This window comes from Lissotriton helveticus, chromosome 6, assembly GCF_964261635.1.
Source record: "Lissotriton helveticus chromosome 6, aLisHel1.1, whole genome shotgun sequence".
NCBI classification, from domain to species: Eukaryota; Metazoa; Chordata; class Amphibia; order Caudata; family Salamandridae; genus Lissotriton; species Lissotriton helveticus.
In genome coordinates, this window is record NC_136067.1 from 369640429 (window position 1) to 369661593 (window position 21165).

The following is a 21165-nucleotide window of genomic DNA, read 5'->3' on the forward strand; positions in this document are numbered from 1 at the left end:
AGAAATTATACAATTTAAACTTACTGACAACTTCATTAGAAAATAATTTTACTTTTGTTGACTCTAGGAAATACAACCGGAATTGCTTTTACATTGTGAACTCTGTCTGACACCATGGGAAGGGGCTTTACATTGTGAATTGAAGTTTAACTTGAGCCCCAGCTGTCACTAGGACCATCATCTTCCACCCTGACTCCTTCATAGGTCACAGGCATAAGACCCCCAGTGAGCAGGCCATGCACTCCTTTCTTAAAGAGGTTTTCTAGACCGGCTTTCTCATGGAAGCATAAGCATCAGAAAGTGCGAAGAAAGCCTTGCTTCTATCCCAGTGCAGTAAATGAGGGGGATCCTACAGGTTCCCTGTTCCAGCAGCTCTGCCAGATGTACTGGTGTGTATTAGTATTTAGACAAATAACAAATTAAATGGCACTTACACAATTGTTTTATTTAATTCTTTTAGATTGCTACTTATCCCAGTGTAGGGTGTTACAGCGCTTTACTTCGGACTCAAAGAGACAATACATCATACAAATGAGTTAATCAATGTACAGAAAATGATGCAAAAGACAACGACGGTTAAATGGTGCAAGTGTCACATATCATCCATACTTGTAGACATTATATGTTAAAAGTGCATGGTCAAGAGAAACACAAAATCAGGATTTAAAACCTAACACAGTGGTAGGGGTTGTCAGTACTAACAAGACTTTATTACCCATAGGAATCCTACTTTGCAAACTTAGAATAACAACAGATTGAGAAATAAGGAAGGGTCTAAACCCATGTCTTGCAGTTTTCATGCTGCTGCTTGATGATGCTCATAGCTCAATATGCTATATATTAGGATCACAACTTATAGACTGTAAGTACCAAAAGAATCTCTCGGTCAAAAACAGTAGCCCACTCACCTGTCTACTTAAAATACAAATCTGTGATCTGCAGGTTACCCGATGTTCTTTGCAGCTTGCACATTAATCCTCTATGCTACTTTATGGGTCAAAATTGTGATTGAAGAAAATCCAGAATGTTCCTGGAACAGCATTATCCACCAGAGTTATTTTATCATTGATCTAACCCCTTAAAAAGTGGGCACACTAAGATCTCTGCAGCAGCGTCTTAATCAGATATTTTAAATGCAATCTCCTTGTGATGCATTGAGTCAGCTTGAACAGATTTACTGTCACATTTGCCTTTATTCGCAATTTCTTTGCAGTAGATTTGTTTTTTAAGCATGTTGATTGGCTGCTTTTCATGCCTCCCCCGTGACTCAACCCCTTTTCTTCTGGCACCTCTTGCCCCCCAGTTTATGGGTTCCCGGAGTACATGTCGTACAGTTCCAGCACAGTTCTACCCTCCCTCGAGTCGAAAGGGTGAGTGAGGCATTGCAAAATATTAGGGAGCGGCCCTCCCATGACATAGCACTGGGAGGAGAAAAAGTGGTGAAGCGTGAAGGAGTCAAGTATTTCGCATATGACATATTAAGCTAATTCAGGGTTCAAAAGGACAGAACAGCAGCAGCCTACTGATATCAAATATTGTAAAGTTCACGGAGCCCCTGAAAAGAAATTGGTGAATTATCGTATACTTGAAAGCATGAGGTGGCAGCTGGGAGGAATTACATTCAGTGAAGTGTCGGGGCATGTGGGCCGACAGTAAAAGTATTTTATTATTTGTCCCTAATCACGGATTTGTGGGCACTGGGTATCGGGGAAGGAAACAGAGGAGGCCCAAGCTTCCTGGAGATGCCAGCTGTGCGCGCGACACCACACTCCGTTCTTAAGGACGTGGTTACCAAGTGACTTGACTTCCCGTGTTCAATATGTGCCCATGTGGCTCCCTGTGTGACTGGAAACTCTGTGCTCTTCAGGGAAAGGCTCCCTTGGCACAGGAACGTTCTGTGTTATTTTTAGACCTGCCTGGGAGGTGGGATTGATTTTTACTGAGCTGAAAGAGCCCAAGCTATTATTATGCAGAGCAGGCCCCGTCAGGGCTGCCGATACCTGCTGCAGCGCCTTTGTGCGCGCGCCAGCGAGGCGGGCTACAGGAGAACCTGGCAGAAACACTCTACAGAAAGGAAATGTGGTCGCCTTCACCTTTTTTTCAAGGTGTTGGGGGCGCATCGTCAAATAGACTATAAGCACTTGCAAAATTCAGTGATTTAAGTATAATCTTCGGGCCTTTGAGTTTGCACTTCCGACGGTGCAGGCAGGGTCGGACTGGGACAGAAAGTAGGCCAGGGCACTAAAGTAAAGGTGCCTCCATTAGCGAATAGATTATTTAAAAACTGGACTTTACATTTGCAAAGAAGGGCAGTTTTGAAATGATAAAGATTCACTGTATAGGTGCTTAGCACGCCGTGAGCGTGCACCTCGACTGTCCAAGCGCACGCTGAAAGAGATGCATTGAGCGTGCACATGGGCTGTCTGGGAGCTGTGAGCGTGCACATCCTTGTCCCCCTTCGGCCATCCAACCAACGACTATAGGTCTCGCCAAGGCGGGCAGCGCATGCGCTGCATCGCTAGACGAGACCTAAAAACCCCAAACGGTCCGTCTTCCATTTGTGAATGGGCCCTTGGGTGGGCCGCCGGGCTATGTTGGTGGGACCCTGGCCTTCTCACGAACACCCCCCACCCACTCCATGAGTACCACACCTAGGCCACTGTCTACAGTAGCAATGTCTTAAACCTTGGCTGAAGTTGTGTTGGCATTAAGGGGTGCAAAGTGAGTGATAACGGAACGTCCTCTTAGTTGGTTTTAGAATTTTAAGAGGATTAAAACAAAATCCCCAAAAATATGCAGCTTATGTGAATTTTATTATTACAATAATGGTTCAATGAACCTTTCAAGTTTATTATGAATAAAACTTAAAAAGTATAATTTTTTTATTCAATTAAGCATTCCAACATGCTCTCCTATATTCATGCGTTTCAATGTGTTTGATTAACACGCGCTGTTTTCTCTGTTTTACTAATCTTGTAACATTGGTTAAACAATTAATTGTTTTGATATTTCTAGAGCATGCCAAGCATCCTTTCTGATGACCGATTCAAAGTCATGTTCGAGAACCCAGACTTCCAGGTTGATGACCAGAGCGAAGAGTTCCGACTTCTGAATCCACTTGTTTCAAAAATAAACGAGAAGAGAAAGAAAAAACTAAAGGTCCTGGAAGAACAGGAAACTCGAGGAGAGGTAAGCGTGACTGTCTTCTGTACAGAAACTGGATTGCGTTATACTTATTACATTTTACATAAGGTGATGTCAAGGAAAAGTGAATTGTATACGCATTCTGACACAGATAATTCATTTGTTAATGGGTGAGATTTCCTCTGCCCACAGTGCACCCATGAATAAACTGACGGTGCAGTATACTGATAAGTGGGCATTGCAAGTAGAAGGTGTGTGCAAAATCCTGGTCCTTTCCGCAATCTTCCGCTGAATAGTGCAGACACTGACAACTGCGCAAAGTCATAAAACATTTTACCTTAATAAAGTCTTACAATTATTATTTGGTTTTCAAAACGAATGTGTTCAATTTGTAGGTTCTTAAAAAGTTATTCAAGCAACAGAACAAATTAGCCTTAGTCTGTGCTTCTCCTATGAGGGATACTTTATTTAGTAGCTATTAATTACATATAGCAAAGGGAAAGTTTACTGCTGGCATAAGTTGACTCATTAGGTTTTCGAGTTGAGTTTGGATTGTGTGCTTTAGCTGGACAGGTGTGTTGCACCCATTGATTGCACACTTTCTTGGTTTCTGTAACTGCGAGGTGATTTAAGCCATAGACCATTTTAGATTTCTTGAACTTGAATGACCTGCTCACTGCCTGCACGATAGAAGCTTGCCAGAACACGCCCAAGAGCAGCCTCTCCTTCCCCATTTTGTTTTTAGAAAGGTTCTTTGCTTTGAATAATTGAAAATGTGCCTTTAGGAAGTGATTTGTTAATATAATGATGGTTAGATGACTGCTGTGCCAGGGGAATATTTATATGAGCTGCAAGTTCACCACAGTCTCCACCGTATTTCAGACACCTGATAATATGTAGAAAAAGATGAGGGGAGTTTACAGAAGTGGTTAACCCACCAACATGAGAATATTTTGCTGGGTTTGTCAGCACTGCCACAGCTGGGTGTGCGCTGCACTGATTTTTCAGGCCCTGGTGTCGAGTGTGAATTTGTATCATTGTACCTTTAAGGATTTTTATTGATTTACTGTGAGTCCTGCGTTTGGGTGGATAAAGACTTTCATCTCATTAGAGGCGCTCTCTGAATGTGGCTAAGACAGGAAATGGACGAACTCAGCTTGCAAATTCCGTAGTGTGTTGCTGTAATTGAGTCGGCGAGGAGGCAGTGAGGCTATACCTTGTAAGGAAAGGGACAGAGCTCTCTGTACAGGGTTAGTGTTCAGTGCACCAGGTTGATGGGTGGTGATGGGGTGGTATTGCGATTTTTTAAGGAGGCTGCTACCTTCCCCCCTTGGCAAGTGTAATTCCAAGAGAAAGTGGAAGGCCTTAAATGTCAAATATAGGTGGGATAGTCTCAAGTCTTCAGCTGCTACTCCCCATCCAGACCCACTAGTTCAGATTGTGCATACAGAGCAGCGACCCTGCATAGAGGTTTGCTCGCACTTCCAAACCCTACTGAAAAATGTGTGGTGAGGAAGAAACATACCGTGTCAAAATGTAGTCAGTTGTTCTACCAAGAGCTTTGTGTCTAGGTGGCCAGTACAGTGAAAAAAAGAACATTGCCCACGTTTGTGATGATTTAGGCACAAAATATTATTATTAAAGGGGCTTATAAAGCGCATGGTGACGCCACCAGGCGTATCCCCGCGCTGTGGAGAAGAATCAGGGTGTCTGAGGAAGAGAACTACAGGGTGAATAAATGGGTTTTTAGTAGTTTTCTAAAAGTGAGCTCATTATTCGCTAGCCTAATGTTGGAGGGGAGGGAGTTCCATTTGTTGGCTGCCAACGAGCGGAATGATCGACCTCCCATTCTCGCTTTTTTTATAATAGGGATCTTGAGCAAGCCCATTCCCATGGAACGAAGGGATCTGTTAAACCCATAGGGAACGGCGAGGTCAGCCAAGTAGGACGGTGCTTTATCAGAGATAATCCTATAGCACCAGAGAAGTGCTTTAAATAGGATTCTCTTCCTAATAGGCAACCAATGAAGGGTAGCTAAGGTAGGTTTAGAGGGCACTCTTCTAGGAAATCTCAGCACTAGTCGTGCTGCTGAGTTTTGTAGCACCTGCAGCCTCCTGATGTTTTTTTCCGAGGTACCTAGAAGGAGCACGTTGCCATAGTCCATTCGAGAGGTTACTAGGGCCTGAATCATGGTGCGCCGAGACTCCAGGGGAAGGAGGTCAAGGGTACGGTTGAGGGTTTTCATAACCCCAAAACATTTCCCTACCACTTTATGTACATGGCTGTCAAACGAAAGCTTCGTATCCACCCAGACACCTAAGTTCTTTGCTTCCCTACCAGGAGTGGGAAGGGGTCCCAGGCAGGGTGGCCACCAGTCTTTGGTCCAGCTAGTGTCCTTACCTCCTATTACTAAAACCTCCGTTTTAGAGCCGTTGAGTTTGAGGCAGTGTTTGGACATCCAATCTGCGAGATCACTCATGCAGGTTTTAAAGTTTTCAGCCGCCACAGAGGGGGCCTGGGACAGGGAGATCAGCAGTTGAGTATCGTCGGCGTAAGAGACTAGCTCTACGCCATACGATTGGACCACATCTGCCAGTGGAGCCATATACAAGTTGAACAGGGTGGGACTCAGGGCAGAGCCCTGAGGTACCCCCTGTTCTAAGGCAATGCTATCCGAGAGAAAGTTGCCTCTCTGAACCTGAAAGCGTCTGTTGGTTAAGAAGGCTTTCAGCCACCCCAGTGCCTCCTTGGTGACTCCCGCTTTATTTAGACACTGTAGCAAGATGGAATGTGCTACAGTGTCAAAAGCGGCACTGAGGTCTAGCATAATAAGTGCCATGGTCTTACCCTCATCGGCTCCTTCCCGTAATGTTTCGGTCGCTCTGAGGAGAGCTGTCTCCGTAGAGTAGCCCGACCTAAAGCCAGACTGAGAGCTATGTAGGGCTATGTATTTCTGATGGATACTTCTAACCACAGTTTCCTCATCTTAAAAAACTCCCCAGGTACCAGAATGGTTACAGAAACGTTTCTACAGCTATGCCCCTGCAGCTCGACATTGGCTCCTCCTTGGCTCTGTTCCTACCTGGAAGGATGAAACAGAGCCAAATATAAATGCCATCCCTACACGCTGATGTAAATTGTTTAGGCATTCCGACGACTTCCAAACTTAATCCAATGTGCTGGGGAACAATGTTCTCTCCTAAAACAATAGGATTCAAACTCTGTGGTGACTGTAGGAAGCAGATATCTGATATAGACTTCTAACCGCAGATCCCTCATCATTTGAATATTTCCCCAGGCTTCAGACTAGATCCAGAAAATATGCATCAGTACCCCTGAGTAAGTAGCTGGGCCCTCTTGGTTCATTTCAGGATCAGGACCGCCCTCAGTGCCAGGTCCCTCTCCGGTGCCGCAACCCATGCCAGACTATGAGCCGCCAATGTGGCTTCATCGACTCCGGATGTTAATGGCCAACCCATAGTGCTGTCTGATGCAAAGGTAATGCCCCCACACCTCGACTGAGACCACGCACAGGTTTGACTGCGCCACAGCTGTTTATCCAAGCTTCTGACTCTAATACCATGTCCTTGCCGTCGAGTAGGGCTTATGTCCTACGCAAATTGATTTGCACACACTTGTACAACGGTGGCTATGAGGTTGGGAACACACTTCCCTAACCCTATCAGGAGGATAACTGTTATGAGTACCCAGGATACCTACCTGTGGTCTGGATACCTCCCCAGACACCGGATTGGTTTTGCCTCCGAGACCTGCCATGGAAGAAAGTGCTTCCTTCACCATGCTTGTGTTGATGGTGGCTAAGGTCTTGGATCTTCAACTTCCTATTTAGATCGTGAAGACCAGTGTTTTGACGCAAATGCTTCACCTGGGCCAAACTAATTCTGAGCTCTTGCTGAGGCTCTTACTGACATGCTTTTGGGAACCTGGGTCAAAACCCTGTCCAGGCTGTCAATCGGCTTGTTGCCAGTCGCTATTTCCCAACTCCAGGTGATCCAGATTTCCTCACCCAACACCCTACTCCAGAGAGCCTAGTGATGCAGACCTTGGGTGCTAAAATACACTCAAATTCGTTCCCAACTACTCCCACTGACAGGGATTTAAATAGAATAGAGACAATTGGATTAAGCATTGGCAAAGCCAAAATATCTCGCCTATACAAGAGGTATTGGCTTTGGCAATGTGTTTTTTCCATATTGTGCAACAGTGTGGCTGCTGTTTTGGGATAGTGGAGGATTCGGCAGGGACTTGAAGAATGGTAGGGAGTAACCCCGCTGAACAATTTGCAGTACCCACTTGTCTGCAGTTATCGCCTGCCACCCTGACAGAAAATGTCTGATCCTCTTTCTGTAAGGGTGGCTGTGTGACGGCAAGAACATGCTAAAGAGGCTTGGGGCATATTTAACAAACTTGCCTGAACAATCGCGAAAATCCAGTGGATCGCATCTATGAGTGCCTGCATAGGGCTGCACTAGTGCCAATATTCTCCCAAGTGAGTCGGCTGAATCCAACCCGTAGCATATTGTGAACTTGCCCGAATCATGGTTGTCCTGCATAGCCTGTGAAAAGATAGCAAAGGCTTTCTCTGTGACCATGGGTAAAACCTGGGCCACTGAGTATCATAAACCATGAGAGTTGCAACTCAATAGACAGCTGGTGTTAACAGAACAAAGAGCCATGCGTGTGGAGGAGAAGACCATTTTTAGGGTTGAGCATGTGCTAGTAAGACACAGTTGTTAATTTTTTTTTTAAACAGATTTTATTTGTCATAGGTCACATATATTGCATAGCTCTGGAATCCGGAGTCTGCTGCAGACATCAATAAATCAGCAATAACATCTTAGACTTTTGTAAATAAACTAACAACCCCCGTTTGCGCTGATGCTGCCACTAATTCACAATAAGAAGTCTTGAAAGTGCATATCAAGTCCATCGAATCACTCCATCCTCCCCACAAACCTACCACCTGTAAAATCGTCGGGAGGGCAGCCCCCTCTGGCTACAGTTGTTAATTTTAAAAAAGGGCTTGGAGCTCGCCCGTTGCTTAACCATTTGTTGGCTTGCTTGGCATTCTTCTTTGCAGCCTCATAATTCATCACTGCAGGCTTAATATAATTTCTGTTCCTCTCTGTGGAGCAGAGACCAAGCACTGATTAATTGAACTTAATCAGTGCATGTCCCCTGCTCCCTTTGTGATTGTGGTACTGTTTTGTTCTTTTAAACTTTTAGTGTCATGCAAACAAAAAGTGTGTGACTGGCAAAAATATCCCTAGCAGGACAAATATAATTACAAAGATTTATGTTCCTTAGTTAACTTTCTTTTATTTTGCCAAGCCTTCTTTTCTCACTTTGCGCTCATATTTTATTTTGTTTTTGCTCATGGACGCTGTTATCAAAAGATGAGGATTATCTTGTTCAAGATATTGCAAAGCGACATTCTCTCTTTCTTACGTGTAATTTCTGAAATTATGCTTTAACACATAATCATTCAGTACACTTCAATCTGCACCACTCCAATCCAAAACAATCTTCTACACTCCAGCCTGCCCATTCCAATCCAAAAAAATCTGCCCACTCCAATCCGCCCCACTTCAATCCTAAACAATCTGGCCCACTCTATTACAAAACAATCTGCCCCTCTCCAATCCGCCCCACTCCAATCCATCACAATCTGCCCCACTCTAATCGCCACATTCCAAAACAATCTGCCCCACTCTAATCTGCCCCACTCAAATCAAAACAATCCACCCCACTACAATCCAAAACAATCTGCCCAATCTAGTCCGCCCCACTCCAATCCAAAACAATAGGCTCACTCTAGTTCATCCCACTCAAGTCTGCCCCACTCTAATCCAAAACAATGTGCCCAACTCCAATCTACCCCACTCCAATCCAGTCCACCTCACCCCAATCCATCCACTCCAATCCATCCACTCCAATCCAATTCACCCCCCTCAAATCTACTGTACCTCGCACCAATTTACCCACCCCAATCGAGCCAAATCCAATCTACCCCACTCCAGCCCACCTGAACTCAATCCAGTCCACCCACTCCCTTCCCCATCCACCACAATCCAATCCGTCACAATTCATCCGACTCCGATCCTAAACATTCACCCCCACTCTAATAAGCCCCACTCTAATCAGCCTCACTCTAATCCGCCCCTCTCCAATCAGCCCCTCTCCAGTCTGTTCCACTCCAGTCTAACACAATCTGCTCCATTCCAATCCAAAAAAATCTGCCCCACTCCAGTCCAAAGCAATCTGCCCCACTCCAGTCCAAAGCAATCTGCCCCACTCCAATCCAAAACAGTCTGCCCCACTTCAATCCAAAACAGTCTGCTCCACTCCAATCCAAAACAATCTGCCCACCCAGTACATCCCACTCCAGTCTGCCCCACTCCATTCCAAAATAATCTGCCCCACTCCAGTCCACCCCACTCCAATCCACCTCACACCAATCCACCTCACACCACTCTACAGACTCCATCCCAGTTCTGCCCCATTCCAATCCAAAACAATAGACTCCAGTCCATCCCACTCCAGTCATCCCCACTCCAATCCAAAACAATCTGCCCACTGCAATCTGCCCCACTCCAGTCCAAAACAATCTGCCCAACTCCAATGCACCCACTCCAATCCACCTCACACCACTCTACAGACTCCATCCCAGTTCACCCCCCTCTAATCCACTACACCTCACACCAATCTAATCAACCTCACCCCAATCAAGCCCAATCCAATCTACACCACTCCACTCCAGTCCACCTCACCTCAATCCAATCCACTCCCTCCCCAATCCACCACAATGTACCCCACTCCAATCCAACACAATCTGCCCCACTCTAGTCAGCCAGTCTGCCCCACTCCAGTCCAAAACAATCTGCCCCATTCCAATCCAAAACAATATTCCCCACTCCAGTCCAAAATCTTCCCCACTCTAGTCCAAAACAATCTGCTCCAATTCAAAACAATCCACCCCACTCCAACCCAAAACAATCTGCCGCACTCCAATCCACTTCTGGCCAAAATAATCCTCCCCACTCCTGGCCAAAATAATCTGCCGCACTCCTGGCCAAAATAATCTGCCCCAGTCCAATGCAATTCAGTCTGCTCCACTCCAGTCTACTCAAATCTAGTCCACCTCACCCCACCCCACCCCACCCCAATCCAATCCACCCCATCCAATACACCGAATTGTGAAAGAACAAATTCAAGTTGCTCACTTTTGCCCAGATCTTGTTAGCCCTCTACTCTGGAAACTTGGATGGTGGCATTGGACCTGCAGGAGGCTTATTTTCACATCCCTGTGCTGAAGGCCCACAAGTGCTACCTGAAGTTCAATGTGGGCAAGGAGCATTTTCAGTTCACCCTGCTCCCCTTTGGTCTCATCAGCACACCTCGGGGTGTCCACGAAAGTGATGGTTGCAGAACATTGTCAGAGGTCGGGGTCCCAGTCTTCCCCTACCTTGACAACTGGCTGCTGAAAGCCGGCTTGCTCCAGACTGCTGACACTCGTCTCCAGACTATGGCAAACCTCTTAACATCATGAGATTCACTACCAATGTGCAGAAGTCATAGTTCTTCACAGACCTCCATTTCTTCTGAGCCCTCTAAACACGGTGCAGTTTCATGTCTATCCCTCAGAGTAGAGATTCAGAAACATTCAGCTATTATCTTGATGTTTCAGTCTCTGTCCTGAATCTCAGTGAGGGTGACTCTGATACTGCCGAGACTGATGGCCTCCTGCATCCTGCTAGTCAAGCACGCCAGATGGCATATGCCGGTTCTGCAGTGGGATTTGAATTCACAGTATCACTGGGATCTATCCGATCTGGTCTGGATTTCAAAGGAGACTGCAAGAGAACTGCAGTGATGGTTGTGGACTGCAATTGGGTCAGCAGCAGACCCATCTCCTTATCCCACCCAGAGCTCACAGTAGTGACTGATGCACAGCTTCTGGGTTGGGGAGGCCATCTGGAGGAGGCAGAGATCAGATGTGTCTGGTCACTGTTGGAGGCCCTGCTCTATATCAGTCGTTCTGGAGCTGAGAGTCACCACATGGTGTTGAAAGCCTTCCTGCCATACTTCATAGGGAAGCTGGTGCAGGTGCTTACAGACATCGCCACTGCCTTGCGGTACTACAATAAGTAGGGCGCTTTGGCGGTCAAGGACGCTTTGCAAGGAGGCTTTGTGTCTCTGCGTGTGGCTGGAACGTCAAGGAATTTTTCTTGTGACACACCACCTGGCAGGCTCCTTGAACGCCAGAGCGGAATATGGAGCCATTGACACCTAGTGGATCACGAATGACAACTACATCTGGAGGTGGTGCATGGACTTTTCTGTGAATGGAATGTACCCTGAATCAATCTTTTCGCTGCCACTGAGAACAGGCAATTCAAACATTTTTGCACATTGGAGTTTCCAAGGTGTGTCTCACTAAAAGACGCTGTCCATGTAGATTGGAACTCGGGACTGCTGTATGCCTTCCCACCTCTTCCCCTCCTTCCCTGAGTTTTGAAAAAGATCAGGAATGACCAGACCCAAATTATCCTAGTGGCCACTGATTGGGTATGCAGAGTATGGGATCCTGAATTTCTGGGCATGAGCATCTGTCCTTGTATCAGGATGCCCTTTCAAGAGGATCTTCTGTTGCAGCAACAGGGCGGGGTCCTCCACCAGAACACATGCAATTTACAACTCTATGCATGAGTGGCGGTATTTGACTGCACTTGATCTGATGGTGGATGTCATCCTTGCAACAGGGTTCCCTCCCACTAAGTCTATTTACTTGGGCGCCTAACAAATGTGTGGCCTGGTGTGGTATCTACAAGATTGATTCTCTATAAACCAATTCTCTATAAGCCAAGTTGTTCCTTTGTTTGTTTTGTCTTTGCCCCAGCAAGGCCTTGCAGTGAGCACTAACTAAAAAATGATGATTTGTCGGGCCTTCAGTCCTTTCTACTTTTGCCTGACCAATCATCCTTGTTTAAATCAGTTATTAGGATGTTTATAAAAAGTTTGATACAAATGTTTCCTCCCAAACCGTTGTGATGCCACAGTTGGACCTTAATTTGATCTTGTAGTTTCTCATATATAGGCTTTTCAATCCGCCGCCACCACCACGTCGGACGCCAGCACCCCCGAAGCCCTAGGGTGCATCCCTCTCAACATGCGCTTCCTGCAGAGATACGCTGTAGAGATCTGGGACCTCCTTGACACCCCTTTGCCAGCTGTTGCCTTCTTCACAGAAATTTGGACCAACTCAACCTCCGCCACCGACATCACCACTGCCATTCCCAAGGGATACAAGATCCAGAGGAAGGACCACCACAACCGCCCAAACGGAGGTCTTGCCATTGCACACGAAAGCTCCCTCCGACTCACCACCTCCAGCTCGAGAGACAACCGACCTACCACCGAACACTTACATTTCCCGATCTAGACCAGCCCCAGAACGACCCTATGAGGCCCCCTCGCTTACAGAACTCCCGGACCTCGAACCACGTTCACCACTACCATCGCCGACCTCATCGCGCCCCACGCTATCGCCTCCATGGACTACATACCCATTGGAGATCTCAACTTCCACAGCGGCCCCAATTCCGCCACCCTCCTGGACAACCTCTCCAACCTCCAACTGAGGCAACTCGTCAACACCCCCACCCACAAGGCAGGACACACCCTTGATCCCATCTTCGCAGGAGGTAACATACACTTCAGCCACACCACACAACCCCCTTGGACGGACCACCACTGTGTACTCTTCCACATCTACAAACCCACCGCCCCCCAAACCTGCACCCCACCCTCCGCGTAGGAACTGGAGCAAGGTCACGGAGGAGCATCTCAACTCCGCCCTCAACCGCAACACCCCCTCCACCTCGACGGACGTCAACCGCGCAGCCAAAGAACTTCACAGATGGATCACTAAGTGCGCAAACAAGCTCGCACCCCTACGTAACCCCGACAGGTAGCGCCCCAGAAAGACCACCTGGTTCACCGCCGACTTCCAAGAATCCAGAAGCACCTGCAGACGTCTTGAGAAGAATTGGAGAAACAGCAAATCCTTGGAAGACCACACCACCTACAAGAACACCATGACAGAATACCACCAACGCATCAGATCCACCAAAAGGACTTTCATCCAGCACAAGATCCTCGCTAACTCCAGCAACCAAGGGAACTCTTCAGCATCATCCAGGAATTTACCAAACCCCCCCCCCCACCCCCCCAGTGACCCCACAGAGACCCCACAGACATCACCCACTCCCAGGACCTCTGCAACAAGCTTGGCTCTTACTTCTATCTGAAAATCAAGGGGCTCTAGGACAACTTCAATGACCAGACACCTGACTCCGAACCCACTCCCTCCTCCAGCAACACCAGCCAGCCTACCATCTCCTCCTGGACTCCAGCCACAACCGAAGACACAGCGTCGACCATGAAAGACATTCACTCAGGAGCCCCCACAGACCCCCGCACATCTTCCACAGATCCGCAGCCACTATTGCACCAAAACTACAACGCACCATCAATGCCACCTTCGAAACCGGCACTTTCCCGACGACTGGAAATGCGCAGAAGTCAGGCCTCTACTCAAGAAGCCCTCAACGGATCCTACGGACCTCAACAACTACTGACCCATCTCCCTCAGACATCACAAACTCAGCATAGTATCCTACGCCGACGATACCCAGATCACCCTCTCCAAGGACCCCACCAACACCAGACTCGACTTCCAATCCTACGGACCTCAACAATTACCGACTCATCTCCCTCGTCCCTTTCGCGGCCAAAGTCACAGAGAAGACCGTCAACATTCAACTAACGAAATTCATCATAGAGAACTCCATCCTCGCTCCCTCCCAATCTGGATTCTGCAGCAACCACAGCACTGAGACCGCTCTACTCGCCGCTACAGACGACATCCGCACCCTCCTCAACAAGGACAAACTGCGGCCCTGATCCTACTCGACACTCAGCAGCCTTCGACACCATCTTCCACCACACACTCGCCGCCAGACTTCACGACGCCCGCATATAGTGAACTGCCCTCGACGGGCTCCACTCCTCCCTCACCAGCAGAACCAGAACCAGCAGAGCCCAAAGAATCAGCCTTCCACCCCGAACACCCAGAGATCAACTGCTGAGTACTCCAAGGATTGTCGCTCAGCCCCACGCTCTTCAACATCTAAATGGCCTCCCTCGCCACCTACGTCAGACATCACAAACTCAGCATAGTATCCTATGCCGACGATACCCAGATCACCCTCTCCCTCACCAAGGACCCCACCAACACCAGACTCGACTTCCAGGAAAGAATGGAGGACGTTGCATCCTGGATGAGCAGCAGCTGCCTGAAGCTCAACTCAGAGAGGACAGAGGTCCTCGTCCTCGGACCCTCCCCCTCTGCATGGGACAACACCTGGTGGCTCACGCCCTCAGCAGCCCCCCAAGGACCACGCCAGGAACGTCAGCATCGTACTAGACTCCTCCCTCTCCATGACCCGACAGGTCAACGCCGTTGCCTCCACCTGTTTCATCACCCTCTGCATCCTCTGTAAGGATCCCCCCCCCCCGCCCCCGAATCAAGGAAGACCGTCACCCATGCACTCATAACCAGCATACTGGACTACGGTAACACCCTATACGCAGGGATCAACAAGTCTCTCTGCTCTTTAAACTCCAGACCATACAGAACACCGCAGCCAGACTCCTCCTCTGCATCCCTCGACACGTACACATCACCCTACACCTGCAAAACCTCCACTGGCTCCGAGAAGAGAGTAACTTTCAAGATACCCATGCCTACAAATGTCTCCACAACACTGGACCCCAATATCCAACGAAAGAATCTCCTTCCACGTACCCAAGAGAAACCTCCGATCTGCCGACCTTACCCTCGCCGAACCCCTGCGCATCCACAGAGCAAGAACAGGTGGAAGAACCTTCTCCTATATCGCGGCCAAGACCTGGAATAAGCTCCTGATCGATATCAAACGCGCCCCCACCATGCACATCTTCAGGAAGACCCTCAAGACCTGGCTCTTCAACTAACCGAAGCTGCCCCGCCCCCTACCCCTCTACCACCTTGAGACCCTCACGGGTGAGCAGCACGCTTAAAATTCCCTGATTGATTGATGCATAGCTGCTCGCTGCACCTGCTGGCTTTAAAGAATGTCTTGTTCATCACGATTACTTCAGCTCATAGCATGAGTAAGTTTCAGTCACTGTCCGTGCAACCACCCTATCCCACTTTTGTCCTGGACAAATGGTGCTGAGGACTCTGGTGGAGTTTGTTTTAATTAACGTCCTAAGTTAGGAATCGATACACTGGTAGCAACAATTATTTCACTCCACATCTGAGGCCACGCCTGAGGGTGCGAAAATGGTCAAGCAAGAAATGAATGTCACCATGCAGAACATTGCTTAGAAAGTTTCTGGATCCAGTCTGGTACTTTGGTTGTTCTCTGAGGTGAGGAATCATCGGTTATATAGTACCAGAAAACTGCATTACTGAAAGTAAATTACTTGTTCTTTAGTACATCTTCCATCTGGTTGGAATCCAGGGGTTCTATTCGTGTTTGGGTTTGATCATTTGTAGTTTACTAATGTTAGTCTCTTTTCACACCCTGTCAAATCTGCAACAAAAATTGTTCTTTTCAGCATTCTTCAACATTTATCACTCTCTCCATTGTTATTTATTAAGTAACTCGGACTGAGTGTTAGAATACCATTTTAGGTCTGGCTTACTGCCGACATATTATTTCCATTATACAGAGAGTGAACTTTGGGTCTGCCACCTTAAGCAGGGCACGAGTCGGGGGTACACGCTGGTGGACGGCGTTCCCCCACTTCTTTCACAGGGTGATCGCCGTCAACTCTGCCAAGAATTTGGGTCCCACTGAAGAATGTGCTAAACTCGTCCCGGTGTAATTTCCAAACACCGGGACACTTTCACCAGCGCCTGCACGTTGTCTGCTTTCGATCTACAACAAGCAACAACTTGCAGGTGGGGACGAGGCTCTCTTATTTAAGAGTCCTGCTGGGCGAATAACAAAGGCCGAATTTGAGGGGTCGTCAGGCCTCCTTTTGTTCTAGTCTCTTGGCTGGGAGCAGTCAGGAGCCTCACACATGATGCAAATGAAGCGGAGGGGAAACAAAGGCTCACACTTTGTGAGCAATTCACACATACTTAAGAGATGCAGCTTTTCACTTTGTTCAGTCCATGTTTAGGAGATATTTACAACAAGGGGTGGTGATGGACAGAGTCTCTGAATTAAGCAGAATACTCTCACCCAGTCAAGAGATCAGGGCTAAATCCAACACCGTTTTTTAGCTCATTGCACCATCCCAGTTTCAGAACCTGGCTGTATGCAAATTAGTCTGTCCCTGGCCCAGTGCATCATGGGAACAGGGCAGACCAGACTACAAAAGCCAATTCTTACACTGGGAAGGAAACAAGCTTATGAGATAAATAACGGTGATGGATCAAGCCCTGATCTTTGGACTGGGTAAGAGTGGTCTGCTTAATTCAGACACTCTGTTCATCACCACCCCCTTTTCTGAATCGTTTTTGGCCACTATAGGTGTGGCAGGGTATACTCAGACATGAGTCCCTTTCTCACTGCTCCATCAGGATTCAAGCAAGCCGGGCCGAAGAGGCTGAAATGCCAGAAACCGGTCCCCGGTAGCTTGTTTCCTTTCTGGTGAAGAATTGGCTTGGTAGTTTGGTCTGCCCTGTTCCCATGATGCACTGGGCCAGGGACAGACTAATTTGCATATAGCCAGGTTCTGAGCTGGGATGGGGCAGTGAGATAAATAACGGTGATGGATCAAGCCCTGATCTTTGGACTGGGTAAGAGTGGTCTGCTTAATTCAGACACTCTGTTCATCACCACCCCCTTTTCTGAATCGTTTTTGGCCACTATAGGTGTGGCAGGGTATACTCAGACATGAGTCCCTTTCTCACTGCTCCATCAGGATTCAAGCAAGCCGGGGCGAAGAGGCTGAAATGCCAGAAACCGGTCCCCGGTAGCTTGTTTCCTTTCTGGTGAAGAATTGGCTTGGTAGTTTGGTCTGCCCTGTTCCCATGATGCACTGGGCAAGGGACAGACTAATTTGCATATAGCCAGGTTCTGAGCTGGGATGGGGCAGTGAGATAAATAACGGTGATGGATCAAGCCCTGATCTTTGGACTGGGTAAGAGTGGTCTGCTTAATTCAGACACTCTGTTCATCACCACCCCTTTTCTGAATCGTTTTTGGCCACTATAGGTGTGGCAGGGTATACTCAGACATGAGTCCCTTTCTCACTGCTCCATCAGGATTCAAGCAAGCCGGGCCGAAGAGGCTGAAATGCCAGAAACCGGTCCCCGGTAGCTTGTTTCCTTTCTGGTGAAGAATTGGCTTGGTAGTTTGGTCTGCCCTGTTCCCATGATGCACTGGGCCAGGGACAGACTAATTTGCATATAGCCAGGTTCTGAGCTGGGATGGGGCAGTGAGATAAATAACGGTGATGGATCAAGCCCTGATCTTTGGACTGGGTAAGAGTGGTCTGCTTAATTCAGACACTCTGTTCATCACCACCCCCTTTTCTGAATCGTTTTTGGCCACTATAGGTGTGGCAGGGTATACTCAGACATGAGTCCCTTTCTCACTGCTCCATCAGGATTCAAGCAAGCCGGGCCGAAGAGGCTGAAATGCCAGAAACCGGTCCCCGGTAGCTTGTTTCCTTTCTGGTGAAGAATTGGCTTGGTAGTTTGGTCTGCCCTGTTCCCATGATGCACTGGGCCAGGGACAGACTAATTTGCATATAGCCAGGTTCTGAGCTGGGATGGGGCAGTGAGATAAATAACGGTGATGGATCAAGCCCTGATCTTTGGACTGGGTAAGAGTGGTCTGCTTAATTCAGACACTCTGTTCATCACCACCCCCTTTTCTGAATCATGTTTAGGAGATATGCATGCACTGTAAGAATATCAGATGTGTTGGTCTTTCCCAGCATTTAGACTAAGCAAATTGCATTAATATAGAGCTTACTTTCCTTGATGAGGTGTTGAAATAATTTAAGTACCACCATTTTTTCTTGTATAGCCCTACTCATTCCAATGCAGGGTGTCGGAGCACTTTACATCAACACGTGCATATTACATGTACAATAAATTATATGTTAGTAAATGAATGTGCAGGATGTGTTGCATAAAACTGGGGGATTGCAAGGTGTAGAAGTCCTATATCATCTTTCATAGCTCACTGTGCTATTATCCTCGCAGTGCGCTCAAACGTACACATGATAGACGTGTTAAACATATATCTGAGGGCTTTAGATCTGCCGTCACTTCTTGTGAGGCCACTTCCTCTAAAGTCATGGCTTGTGATGCCGCTTTCTATGATGTCAATCCCTGTGATGTTATGCGCTGTGATGTCAAGTGCCGTAATGCTGCGTGCCTTGTCGCGGGCCTTGATGTCGTGCGCCATGATGTCACTTGCATACTGCCTAACTAGGTTAGTCCCCCCACTTCTTTTTTTTAGGACTTGTGCCCTGACCTTAAGTAATTGACTCGGGCTCCTATGGGTACTAGCTTGAAACGGTCAATGACATCGTAGTCTGCTATTGGCAGTTTGATGCATCGTTCAACTATCTATGGTTCGTTGTATTGTAGTGCATGAGGGTCTATTTTAAATCTAAAATGTACACTCAATCATAACATTTTTGTCAAATGTAATTCTTTAAATCATACATGCATTGTATACCGTAAGCAACGATTTTACACTGCTGTCTGCTTATTAGTTATTTTTATGAAAGTGCTTGGCAAGCATATCACTTTTGCAGCCTCCCATTGTTTTCTTTATCATTAAACTGTCCCCGAAGGCAATGAATGGCAATTTTCGCTTGATGCAGGTGCGGCTGTATGTAACATTTGATCTTTCCTTTCTTCAGTTGGCCTTGCACCTGTTTTCTCTCTCAGGCTGAGCCCCTACTGTTTACGTTTACATACCTCTGAATACTTCTGTCGTTTAGTAGCTCCACTCAGTTTCTTTTCAATGCATATCTGTGCTTTCACTACCACTGTTGTGGCAATAATAGCGCTGCTTCGAAGTCGAGGTGTGCCACAGCTGTCCTAGGAGTTACAGAGCCGAGCTGTACAAAAATTAATACAAGTGCGATTGCTCTTTCAAGATAAGTAGAACAATTGTTTTTTCTCGCTGCTGCTAAACCTGTGAATATCACACATGTAGAAAGTGCATTTATGGGATGACAATGGAGGCTGCGTGATGTGTATACTACATATTATTGTGAAAGAGCACTTTGGAAGTATGGTTAGTTCTTTAACTAAAGCATAGTGTATATTTGCAATATGATGTTATGTTACTGGACTCTAGTAAAATAGTCGCTTGTCCACTTTTCAGAAATAACATTATTTTGCAAACTTTTCAAAATCTCACATTGATTTCCGTTTTTTGTAAGGCTGCATGGAGTTAAAGGCCATACAACGTAGGAGTTGGCGTTTACTTTCCTAGTTGGAAACTGGTGGCATTGTTTCCAAAGCAGTTGAGAAGAGCAGTGGCCTATTTTCAACAAGATAAACTCACACATGCAGATGGAAATGTAATGTTTGACAGCCCTCTCCATCTATTAGCCTGTTCTTGTGCCATTCGAATTTTTCTTGCACCCACCACTGTTCACAGCATGGAGCAATGGGTCCGCCCAGTTCAGTCTTTGGCTGACTTCACTTTGAGTGACTTTATTCTGCCCTTGAACAAGTAGAAAATCTGCACATAGGGTAGTTCCCTTCAGTGCCAGAGACTACTACTGCAATTTGTAGTTTACATTTTTGGCTTTTATTGAATGTATTTTTCAGATTGACGAGGGTCCGGCATCTTCTTTAACAATAAAGTTTTCTATACACAAAACAAGTGTTGACAAGCCAACTCCAGACCTATTAGCTTTCCAGCGCTTATTTCTTATTTGTAATTTTGATGTGTATGGCTCAGCTTGCGTGTGGCATGCACGGAGATAGACTTTGTCATTGGTCACTTTGCATCTGTAAAGACCAAAGAGCAGGGGGTGGGCAACTGTGTGTGTCTGTCAATCAAGAAAAGCCAACTTGACAATTAGTGAAAATGTGCACACTGTCAAGTGTAGGGAGGCAGCAGAAAAGTATAACATATACTATTTCGTTTGAAATACTGTTGTGGGGCAGTGATAGTTTTGTCTTACTTCTACCTGCTGTAAGTATTTATTATTGGACAGCATTTGCAAATCGGCATTTGTGAAACATGGGTAGTGCCCTTTACATACAATATATTATTTTAAGCGACCTGTTAGACTTTCCCTCATTAATTTGGCGCAGTTCATATGGGCATTTTTGATAGTCTGGAGTAGTATTGTAGTCTTAGGGAGTGGACATCAGAGCAAAACTGGTACGGTGGACAATGAGCTAAGAGTTTGCCACTAGGGGGAGGAGCTTTGCGCGCATCCAAGATGGACGCGTGAGCAGAGGGCTCTCGAGACCCTTTCCGCCTCCCGCACCTATCCTGTAAATAATCCTGATTTGGACGACGGGTACTTATCATTGATGCCCTGCTGATGCCCATATTCTTTCCGGAAATCGAATTGGCCGCCGGGAACCGGACTTACTGCACTTTGAACCTTGTGGCCTACATCGAAGGCCATCTGGGGACTTGAGTCCCCGAGGTACCCAGGTGGCAATTGAATAACAACGGCTGGTGCGACACGTCCGCTGCCCCTGTGGTACTTTCGGTTTCGCTTTTGGTCATTGTGGACGGCGACTTGCTGCTGATCGGCGCGCCAGCTCTGATTCTGCTGCCAACCCTCAGCCAGCGTTGGATCCTTGCCCTCTCGCCTTTACAGGCTTGCCACGACGGTAATCATTCTGACCAGATCCCAGAGGTTCCGTCAGAGCTCGTCGCCCATCATGGCGGGCGGGGCGGTTGTCGAAAAGCGCACCACCAGAGGCCCATCCCGAGGAGGGGT

The 21165-nt window shown here is 47.2% G+C and overlaps 1 protein-coding gene across 1 annotated transcript in view; it reads left to right on the forward strand.

Moving 5' to 3' along the window:
• NOL10 (nucleolar protein 10) overlaps positions 1–21165 on the forward strand; it is a 1044486-nt gene that overhangs the window by 821239 nt on the left and 202082 nt on the right. The window contains exon 18 of the mRNA XM_078647803.1: positions 3016–3189. Coding sequence (XP_078503929.1) covers positions 3016–3189 — 174 coding nt within the window. The remainder of the gene's footprint in view (positions 1–3015; positions 3190–21165) is intronic.